This window comes from Acomys russatus, chromosome 16 (genome assembly GCF_903995435.1).
Source record: "Acomys russatus chromosome 16, mAcoRus1.1, whole genome shotgun sequence".
Classification (NCBI taxonomy): domain Eukaryota; kingdom Metazoa; phylum Chordata; class Mammalia; order Rodentia; family Muridae; genus Acomys; species Acomys russatus.
Window position 1 is genome coordinate 20,998,917 of NC_067152.1, and position 10,818 is coordinate 21,009,734.

General features: G+C 55.9%; 1 protein-coding gene across 1 annotated transcript; it reads right to left on the bottom strand.

Moving 5' to 3' along the window:
• Positions 1–299: 299 nt before the first annotated feature.
• Epn3 (epsin 3) lies at positions 300–9,725 on the bottom strand. Its single transcript, XM_051158333.1, has 10 exons — positions 9,456–9,725; positions 5,701–6,380; positions 4,615–4,733; positions 3,629–3,709; positions 3,335–3,463; positions 2,223–2,310; positions 1,510–1,779; positions 1,246–1,362; positions 907–1,140; positions 300–819 (listed from the first exon to the last, which is right to left on the bottom strand). Exons 2-10 carry the CDS (start codon positions 6,239–6,241, stop codon positions 491–493), a joined length of 1,908 nt encoding a protein of 635 aa, XP_051014290.1. The 5' UTR covers positions 6,242–6,380; positions 9,456–9,725; the 3' UTR covers positions 300–490.
• Positions 9,726–10,818: the final 1,093 nt, after the last annotated feature.

Consider the following 10,818-nt stretch of genomic DNA (forward strand, 5'->3'; position numbering starts at 1 on the left):
ACTCTGAAGTCCGGCATAACAGTAACTGCTGAAGAGTCCTTGAAATATGATTGAATTCCCTGCCTAAGGTGCACAGCGCATCAAAGAATGGCCAAATGTTATTACCCTTTACTATAGGAGTAAGCCCGTGTGTGATGAATGAAAGCCCGGATGAGTGAGAGCGGAGGGAGGGAAGGCACCAGGCCCACAGGAGATAGGAATGAGGTGGGGACATGAGGGAATTCAGACTGTCAAGTCGTTTTCTGCTTTAGCCGGGAATCAGTGCTGTGGTTCAGACCCAGCTCCCACACCCTTCAAAAAGTCCATTTGGTTAAAGCTGAGGACGTAGATTCCAGTCTTTATTAGGCAGGTGCAGTCTTCGTCCCCAAGATGTGGTCAGTCCCTGGCTCGGGTTTGAATCTGTCAGGGGTCCACAGAGGGCTGGATCAATGTTCAACCTGCACAACATCCTTCGAAGAGGCGGGGCCTCGCGCGCAGGCGCCGAAGCATCTCACAGGAAGGGATTGGTGCCAGCCTGTGGGGGCAGCGACCCCACGGGGCCGGACGTGGGCAGCAGCGGCTGAGGCAGGCTCGCGGGCGGCGGGGCGAAGGCTCCCGCTTGCGGGAAGACGCTGACCGAGGCGGGGAGGGTCGCGCCGACCGGCACGCTGCTAAGCGGGAGGGGCAGGGAGGCGCTGTAGGTCATGGAGCCCAAGGGCGCCCCGATGGGTACCCCTGGCGGCAGGAACGGCGCGGGCGAGCTGGTACGCATCTGGTTCAGGGTTGGCCTGCCCTGATCGCCCGCGCCAAACGGGTTAGTGGGGGACGGAGCACCCAGACCTGCGGACGAGAGGATAGGGGCTTTGCAATGGCGGGAGAGGGGCGGCCCCATGGGAAGGTACCAGACACTAGACCAGCGTGATCTACCTGTCAGGAAGGGGTTCCGGGTCCTTGCAGCTAGTGGTGCCTTGACTAGTGAGTCCAGGTTGACCAAGGAAGAGGCAGAGGGGCCCAGGAATGACTCGGGAGTCCGGCAGGGCCTCGCTTCCTTTCCTGGCTGCTGCGTTAGTGCCTCTCCAAGCACACCCAGATCAAGGGTTTCAGGCTCCTTCGTGCCGTTTTGCTTGTAACTGGGACTGGGGTCTCCAAATGGATCTAAATCTGGAAGAGAGGTGATCAATTTTAGTGGTGAGGGAGGAAGAGGGCAGAGGCGCCCCTGGAGTTCCTCTTGGACCAAGCAGCTCTATCCCCTGGCCTCTTGCTCACCCACTGGGCTGCTGGACTTCCCCGTGGGCAGGACCTGGGCACTGTCCCCACTCTCCTTGGGTTCTGTGGATTCTAGAGGTTTGGCAAATGGGTCGAAAGGCGAGGCACTACCTAGAGCTAGCCAGGAGGAAGAAGGAAATGGAGTGAGCTGGAAGGAAGGATAAGGATGGGCCTGGGAGATGTTCTCACCATAGACCGTCGCTGGTATTGGAAGAAAGGGGACCCAGTGGTCCCCAGCTTCTCACCCATATGCCCTCCACTTACCAGAGGTGTCAGAGGTTTCCACTGAGGCTCCCCAAGGGTCTACTCCAGTGCCTGGGAGTTTGCGGTTGGGGGAGCTTGGTGCCCAGGGGTCTGCGACGGGGGGTCCGGAGGGCAGCACCGGGGTCCTGCCCCAGGGCTCAGAGGAAGAAAGAGTAGGAAGCAAATCCCAAGGCTGGCTTCGGGACAAGGCATTTCCAGAAGGAACTGGAGACCAGGGGTCTGCAGAAGGTCCCCAGGAGGAGCCACTTGGCTCTGTGTTCGGCCTGAGACCTGGAATGGATAGAGAGAGAGAGCACACATATTATACCAACACTCCCCCACCCTTTGACCAGGTTCCTTCCCAGTTGCCCGGCCCAGGTTGGGTGGTGTGGTACCCACTTCACAAGTGGGATGCCAACTAGGGAGCAAGCATCATGCTTGAGCCCATGTTTAACAAACCCAGGAGCCTGGATCTCTCAAAACCTGGGAGTATCCGTTTAATCAGGGCTTGGCTAGCCAGTGAGGGCAACTAGGCCTTCTTGCGCTAAGCCTCCTATGGGCTAAGATCTGCAAGTGTGCTTCGCTGTCCCTTAATTCAAAAGCCCCATCCTAGCGGCAGCACAATGGTCCTCCTCCAGTATGGAGAGGAAGGGCATGTTTTGCCAGCAAGTGGCTGGAAGGAAGTGGGCACTTAGGGGCCAGTCTGGGAGCCTCTTCAAGCCCTGCATGCCCACCTGGGATGTCCCATGGGTCAGCAGAGCAGTGTGTGGAAGGCAGGGCCGGGGCAGGTGCGAAGATGTCAGCCAAGTCCAGGATGGAGGACTGTGGAGGGGAGAGGCAGCCATGGCTCAGAAGTAGGCGGGGCCCGGAGGGAGGGGAGGCCTGACCTGCAGCAGCCGGAAGCCAGCTCATTCCCCTCCTTTCTTCATGCCACAAGCATCTTTTAATGACCCCCTCACCTCTGATCAGCACTTCCCATTTATAAGACGTTTCCTCATCCACTAGGTGCCCCATTTCATAACATCCCTGTGAGGTAGGTAATGTACCTATTTTACAGATGAACCAACTAGTTGAAGCCCAGAGAGGGGAGGTGATTTGCCTGAAGTTACATAGTCAGGGAGAGACAGAGCAGGGATAGATTCCAGGCCAATAGAAAGGGAGGGGTAGTCAGGACAGTTTTGTTTTTGTTTTTCCCCAAGACAGGGTTTCTCTGTGTAACATCTCTGCCCGTCTTGGACTCGCTTTGTAGATCAGGCTGGCCTCAAACTCACAGAGATCTGCCTGCCTCTGCGTCCTGAGTGCTGGGATTAAAGGCATGTGCCATCGTGCCCAGCTGGATTAGTTTTTCAGTGACTCTACTTCCCTAGCTTAGTACCCAAGAGAAACTGGCTACCACAGACACAGAGAGGATGGAGAGAGAGAGAGAGAAGTACTCCAGGGCCAGTATGGACAGCGTAGAAGGTTCTCTTGTTTTCAGTGGCCACCTGCTCCCCTTCCCAGGGAACTTGAGATATTCTCAGCACCACGTACTTGAACGAGCTCCTAAGCTAGACCCACAGTATCACAGGATCCTACAATGTAAGAGCCGTAACTGTCCAAAACCCACACTGTGGGGAAAAAGGAAACTGAGGCCAGCAGTATGTCCCAAGCCAGTAAGTGGCAGGAGGCTCAAGGGGTCTCCATTGTGAGTGCTAATATGCCACTTCACTTCAGCTTAGTTGCCAGCCCCTGCTGGGCTCCACCACCTTCATTTCCCATTTAGTGCTTGCAGCAAGCTCCGCTCTGCGCACTGCACAGATGCCAAGCTCAGTCCTGGTTAGCCCGCTCTCCCAAGTCCACTCTCTACCTGACTCGTTTTCAGCTTCTCCTCCTCCTTTCTCTCTTCTCGCCCAGGCTCTCTGTCGCGTCGACGTCGGCCAGCAGGTTCTGTGCCATTGGCCACTGGAGAGTCATCTCCTTTCCAGGATCTTACCCCCTGCAGGAGAACAGGTAGGGGCATGAGCAGGTGACTGGGGTCAGCACGGAGCAGGTGGGAGGCACCCAGGTTAGCGAGCAGAGAAGCAGGTTAGTGCCCGTTGAACCGCCACCAAATGCCTTCACCAGCACGGAGTCTTGGTTGGCACCTCTGCCTCTGTTCTACCTTCTTGTGCTCCTGCCGGCTCAGGCTTAGAGCTAGCTGCAGCTGCAGGTCCTCGTCCCTGTGGGAAGCTGGGGGCACTGGCTGCGAGGGAGGAAGAGAGGAGTGAAGTTGGTCCAGCATTCCCACCCGAGGGCTAGAGGGCCAGCACAGTCCTGCCCAGGCATGGTGATGGAGACAGACATGCCCTTTGCTCAAGGAGATGACAGGCTTTGCAAGGGTGCCTGTGTCTCTGCCTGAGTCTGAGATGCAGCTTAAGAATCAGCGGGCGGTGGTGGAGCATGCCTTTAATCCCAGCACTTGGGAGGCAGAGGCAGGTGGATCCCTGTGAGTTCGAGGCCAACCTGGTCTACAGAGCGAGTCCAGGACAGCCAAGGCTACACATAGAAACCTTGTCTCAAAAAACCAAAAAAGAAAAACAAAACAACAACAACAAAAAAGAATCAGCCTCCAAAGTAGAGGCTAGTGAACACCAGATCTCTTTCCTTCCTCCATAGGCACTCTGCGCAATCTCCAGTCTCAGCTATCTTTCTTCTGGGTACCCTGAACTTCCATAGCCCTCCCATGTAAGAGGCACAAGTGTTTTCGGCCTGGTCTGTCTGGATCCACAGAGGTAAGGGAAAAGATGATGAGATATCAGAAGCATTTGTCCCTGTCCTTCCAAGGCCAGCTGGTAAGAGGGAGCGATAATCCCAGGGTTTTCTCAGAATGTGTTATCAGCCCACATCCCTCCTTATCCGTGAGATAGCAAGCCCCTAAGATACACTAACAGACCGCCAACTACACCCCACACTTTCTGGGTTCTACCTGAGAACTCCCACGAGTTGGAGTCCATGACTGGGTCAGACTAGGAACACCGACAGGCCCTGTGCTGTCTCAGGAGCTGGAGGGGGGTCTCCAGGTCCAGGGTAGAGAGCCCAAGTGGAGGCTGGTGAGCACCGGACCCCCTTTCCTTCCTCCATCGGCTCCTGCGCAGGCTCAAGTCTCACCTTCTCAGCCTCCTCGCGGCTCATGGCCAAGGCTAGCTGGAGCTGGAGCTCTTCTTCTCCAGACGTCTGGGGCCGAGCCTGTTCCAGGTCTGAGGCATAGCGCGGGGACGAAGATGCAGCTGCAACAAGTGCGGCTTCCGTGAGCGAGCACATCCAATATCCACGTCCTCACCCCCACCCCATGCTCCTCTGCCTGCCAGGAAGCTGGGACTCACAGAGAGAAAGCAGAGGGAAACTGGCTTTTCAGGCACCAGCGAGCTGGGCACCGCACTAGACAACCCTTTGTGGATTTTTCACTGCACTGCTAGGGCAGGTGCCAGGGCCACCTTGGCAATGAGTAGACAGTGCAGGGAGTGCCTGGCCACGGACCTAGGTCGGTTAATGCAGGTCCCTGACTTCAGCTCTTGAACTGGTCCAATAGGCCCCAAGACTGCTTGGGGCCACAGGGATTAGAAGGAAGGGATCTGCCAATCAAGCAAAATCACAGCCTCGGAGCCCCAAGCAGGCCATCGTGGGGACCTGTTCTGTTGTCCTCAGGTCACAAAGGCTTCCACATCAGGAAGGACGTTTCATCATCAGCCACCCTCATTTTCAAGGACGGTACTCTTGAGTGGCAGGGATTTGCAGAATGTCAGGTGTCTCGGTAAAAGGGTCACCAAGGGCATTCACGGGCCTTCCTTCTCTGCCTCAGTTCTCACATCAAACAATAGAGAGAGGTTAAAGTGTGCCTCTGCTTTACAAGAGAGCCGGTTGCCCAAGCCACTGCAGCATGGGAGGGACAGAATGAATGGTATGCAAGTCCAGAGCCTGCATGTCGTCCTCTGTGCCACCCTCTCAACAGCTGGCTAATATCAAGGACACGCAGTTGATACCATCACGATTTCGTCTGAACTGCTGAGCACCTACTATGTTCAGGCATCATGATGGTCACATTACACTCTTTAGCTGGGTGGGTCCTCTCAGCCTCCTTTTGGGGTAGGAACTACCTCTCATTTGTGGCTCCTGGCTGCAGAGCCAGGAGGACTATGTCTAGTCTACCCACACCCCCATCCTCTCCAGCCATACCAATAGGGGGGGCCTACTCACAGTTGTAGGAAGAGGGGGAGCTCCGTAATTTGCAGTTGAAGCCCCGCTGACCACTGCCAATGCCCATGCCCTCCAGAGCCATTCTCTCTTTGGTTTTGAGGGCGTGGGTTCGCTCTTGGCGCAGGCGCTCCTCGTCCTTGAGAAGGGCCATCACCTGTTTGACCTTCTCACGAACGTTGACGCCTTGGTCCTTGCCGTCTCGGTCAATATACTGGAAGTCCTTGAGGGTCTGGATGGTGTAGAGGTTCTCGCGGCACTGGTGGGCCACGCGCTCCGAGCCCGTCTTGAGCAGGTAGTCCAAGAGCGTCAGAGCCTTGTATACGTGCCGCCAATTCTTACCGCTGTCGTTGAGCCGCCGCCACAGCATCCCCATCACCTCGGCAAAGGCCACTGTGTTGAAGGTCAGGTCAGCGATCTCTGACATGAGTGAACTGGGCGGACCCCAGGGGTCATTGCTGGTGGCCTCCCGCACCTTGATCTCGGCCTCAGAGTAGTTGTGAACGATGTTCTTCACCTGGCGTCGGAGCGCAGAGGTTGTCATGGTTGGGGACTTGGAGGTGGGCGGCCCCCGCCCCCGCCGGAGGTAGAGGGCCGAGGGCCACCGTCTCGAGGTCACGGTCTCGAAGGATGGGCCGCCTTGCTTTCAGCAGGGCGGCTGTGTCCTTGGGTTCCACATGGGGCTGAGAAAAAGAGGATCTGGAACTCAGGACCTGAGGCTTCCTCGCTGTTCATTCACCTACCAACTACATCATAGCCAGAGTGTCCCTGTTGCCAGAAACAGCTTTTGGCCAACACCAACTTTTCTCATTGCGCTATTCAGTGGACAACTGTTTGCTTGCCATGCTCGTCTATATAACCACCAGACCAAGATGCCGAAATTCCTATCTCTAGTCACACGGGGGGACAATGGGACTCAAGAGAATCAGTCGGTCAGACCTCTGAGATCACAGAGCTGCTAAATGGGGGGCATTCCTCCCTCCACCTGAGTGTGTGGCTTCAAGGATCATAAAGTGACTGGCTGCCAGGAATGTCACTCTCCCACCTCACTCATGCCTGTCTCCCTCATTTGTGCTGTGGCCCTGCCCAGTTTAGCCCCTCATTCCTTATTCTCAAACGGCCATTTTCCCCCCATAATTTAATTCATTCAACACCTATTTCCTGTGGGGGGAGGTAGGGGTGTCTATTCCGAGCCCTGCAATATGCTTGTAGAATGCCCACATCCATTGAAAGGACATAGGCACTCAGGTATAGGAGGCACAAGCAAGGGAAATAATGGGAGACGTCGCTCTAAAGGAGGTGGCGCTGAGCTGGAGACGTGATGGCAAGGGCAGAAAGACAGAGCAAATCAGCAAAGTAAAGGAATCTGTGAGCCTGACCAGCCAGCCAGGGGGAAGAGCATGCTGGGAAGGCTGCTTTTTCTCCAGAGCCCTAGCCACCACCCGCTGGTCTCCGCCACATACACACAGGATTGCTGTGACCCACCCACATCATGGGGCATGTAGGTGGCAGGGCTGAGACCGACAACACCTAGGTCTCCTTTGGGACTAATTCAATACTTATTGTCAGTGTCACTCAGTTCACTAATTAATTAATCTAATTACTCATCTCAGAACCACCTTTTCAGGCAGAATGGAAGTTCCCTGAGGGCAGGGGCAGTCTAAGCAAACTGCCAAGGCCTTAGGCACACAGAAGATGGCCGATGGCCTAATAGAGGGCGGACTTGGAGGAAAAATCAGCCACAGGCCTTTCCAGGGCCTCAGGAAGCAGAAAAGAGTCCCCCAGGACCTTGCCAAAAACCCAACATGGGAACCTTCTGCCATCACCATGACACTAATATAGTTTTGCACACGAATACATGTACACACACACACCACACACACACACACACACAGAAGCTGGACTGGCAAAGACTCTACTTTTTCCATGACCCCTCCCCACACACCTCCTGCCAGCCATAGAGATTATACCTTCCCCCAGATCCCTCTCCAGCTTCCTGAGGGGGATAGGAGGGCGGATTAGGAAGTTTGTCCTTCCAGCACCCGCAGTTCAAAGTACCCACAGGTCTTGGCAGGTCCCAATCTTGAGCCGAATGATGAGATTGTTGGAAATTGGACACACACACACACACACAAACAGAAACACAGACCAACCCGGGTCCATAGTGCTACCTACCTTCTGTCTTTCTGTCCAGCTGGCCTTCTGTGGGAATGCCACAGCTACAACTTGTTAAACTCCTGCCCTCCCCCTCACTAGTGACTCAGGCCTGTGTTCACCTCCCCTAGTGGGAGGGCAGGCTGGCAATGGCAGAGTCAAGATGGGGAATAATTGTGCATGAAGCCCGCCCTGGTGTACTTGCTCCTCCCTGCTGGCCACTGGAATTGGCAGAACCAGTCAGATCAGACATCCTGACTCCACCAGAGCCCTACCTGGGCCTGGCTTCCCAGGCCTCCCTTCTTTGCCAGGGTGGATACAACAGCCTCGGTGGAAAGGGACCCTCTGCGTAGGCCCCCATGGCCCTACCTGGAGTTTTCTCCTAGGAGCAAGGTGGACATTGCTTCCACACCTTTGCTGGAGCTGGGAGCCGGGTGGGGTGGGGTGGGGGGGGGGTGAGGGGGCAGGGAAGGGGAGAGGGAGGGAACAGAAACACAAGGAGATGCCTGCCTGCCTGCCTGCCTGGAACCACCACCCTAGACTTTTTTTCTACTCTTTAACCCGGTAGGGACACAGTAAGGAGGAAGGGGTACAGGGTGAGGTCCCAGAGCATTCTTGGAGCTGGAGCTGAGGGGAGGGGAAGGCGGGAGTAGCAGCTGGGAGCCCTGCCAGCGGTGTTACAAGCAGAAGGTTTTATTGAACACAGTATGCCCAGGAATAAAAGGGAGTGAAACACAAACCCAGCTGCCGATAAGGCAGTGCGCAGCGGCAGCCCCAGGCGGCCGGTATGGAATTACTGCAGTGACCTTGAGCCAGACCCTGCCAGGTGGAGGGAAGGACACCGAGAAGCCAGGACCAGGGGGAAGCCACTTCAGAGCCGGAAAGGAGGCACGAGGGCACTAGCTGAGGAGTGCACAGGCTTGGTTTGGGGGGGGGGGGCGAGGCGCAGAGTATAGACTCCCTCCTGCACACAGGTTCTTGCAAATTGAAGAGGTGGGATTCCTCAGGACCCAAATCCGAAGGGTGCCAGAGTTGGGGGGTGGAGGGGAGAGATGGAGAGATTCCTAAAATTCGCCACTGAGGAAGCAGATGGCATCCCCAGGGTGGAGGTTCAGAGAGATGAAAAGAACCAATCACATGCATGAATTTGCCAAAGTATGTGTGCAGCCCCACCCCAGACGGCACCCCTCCCCATCTTCTGTCCCCATCAGGTCCAGAGTGAGCGATGGGGAAGTGGCAGTGTCCTTCCTGCTATTAGAGGGATGGGGGATTTGGATATTAGCTAGCCCTAGGCTTGCTGGCTTCATCAAACCTGAGCTGGCTGTGTTCCTGGGAGCACTCGAGTGGACTAAGGGGTCATGCTGAGGTTAAAGGTGCAAATACAGGGATAGGCCACGGTCTGAGAGACCATCACCAAGAATCTCCAGATAGCCCTGCGTCGTCCCTTTTCTGGAGGTAACAGGGAGGTAGAGAGGGTTGCAGGTAAGAAGCCTCCAGGTTCTCCACAGCCCTGCCTTGCCCTCTCTAGAGGCTGGGAGAGAAACTAACTCCTGAACCCACTCTAGTCCCCCACCTTCATGCAGGGCGCCACCGTGGGACCTTACCTCCAGTGTGGGCTCCCTCGCCCCAGCCCCCGGCAGCCTTTGCAGTGACCCTCTGACTTGTAGGGGGTGGCTCAGCTCCAGAGCCATCCACCATAAGACCCTGGTCGCGGGAGCCCCACCCTCAACCGACCGAGAGGCACAAAGCCCTCGGAAGGACCTCAGGGTCCCCCCCAGCGGGGTTGCAGCTCAGCCTCCCGCTGGCTGCCTCCTTCCTCGACTCCTGCCGGCCAGCACTCTCAGGAGGAAAGTTGTTCAGCTGGCCAGGCAGGTCTGCCTCAGCAGTAACAGGACACAGGATGACGGGCCGGCGGGCGGGTGTGTGTTTAACCCCTTCCTGCTGTCTGCCGGGCGGTGCCTTCAAGGGGAGGAGGCCGGCCTGTTTGTCTGCCGGTGACACCCCAGGGGTACAGACCTGGAGCTGATCCACTTCCACCAGCAGTGAATTAACCTTTCTACTTCCTACTCAGCTGGAAGGGGGTGTGGGTGGGAGTGGAGGCAACTTCAATAGCCGCCCCCCCACCACCACCATGCCCTACCCCTCCTGGCCAGGAGAAGGACGTTGTAGCAGAAAACCGACCATTTCCCTGGGGCTGATCTTTTTCCGGCTCACTTCTAGCTTCTCCAGCCACCTCAAGGGACGTGAGGACTCTGCCTCCCCAACATCTGGGAGGGCCGTGGCTGCTCTGAATCTCCTTCCACATCTTCACCTGCACAGTGTTGAAGGCTCATGAGAGCTCAGTATGAATTCCAGAGGCTTCTGGCTACTCCCTGCCTGCTGCCTGCTTGCCTCTAATCCTCCCTTGCTCCGAGATACCCCCAGCCTTACCAGCTGTTTGCATTTGTTACAATAGAAACCCCAGGGTGATCTGAGCAAGCAGTGCTTCTCTTCTCCAGCTGTTTGTTACTTTCACAGTCCCCACATTTCTCTGTTCCAGGAAGGAGTGGGAATTCTCAAAGCTGGTTTTTGTTGTTTTGTTGTTGTTGTTGTTGCTCTTGCTTTGCTTGAGACACTTTCTACCCCATGTAGCCCAGGCTGGCCTCAAAGTCATTATGTAGTTCAGGTTGATTCTGAATTCACAACCTTACCGCTTCCGTGTCCCACTGGAGACCAAAAGCATTTTTTTCTGCCATAGCAGAAAAATGGCTCCGGGCCAGATGAGTTGAGTGGAGGAAGGGCTAAGGCAGACGTGCCGCAAATACTAACCTCTGGCTTGGGACAAGGGCGCTAAAAGGGAATGGACGGGAGAGGTAAATTACACCTATGAGAGTTTCTTGGACTATTGTAAATAGTTGTACTTTTGTTTTTCTTCCGGCCTGGGTGGGTGTGGGCTCAGCTCCGATTCCTCCAGGGTTTAAAAGGCTT

Excerpts from the sequence above, each read along its gene's own strand:
- Epn3 (XM_051158333.1), bottom strand. The coding sequence starts at position 6,241 with ATGACAACCTCTGCGCTCCGACGCCAGGTGAAGAACATCGTTCACAAC. Across the intron at positions 4,734-5,700 it reads CTCCCCCTCTTCCTACAACT|CTGCATCTTCGTCCCCGCGC; the intron begins GTGAGTAGGCCC and ends CACTTGTTGCAG. Across the intron at positions 1,363-1,509 it reads GGAAACCTCTGACACCTCTG|CTCTAGGTAGTGCCTCGCCT; the intron begins GTAAGTGGAGGG and ends CCTCCTGGCTAG.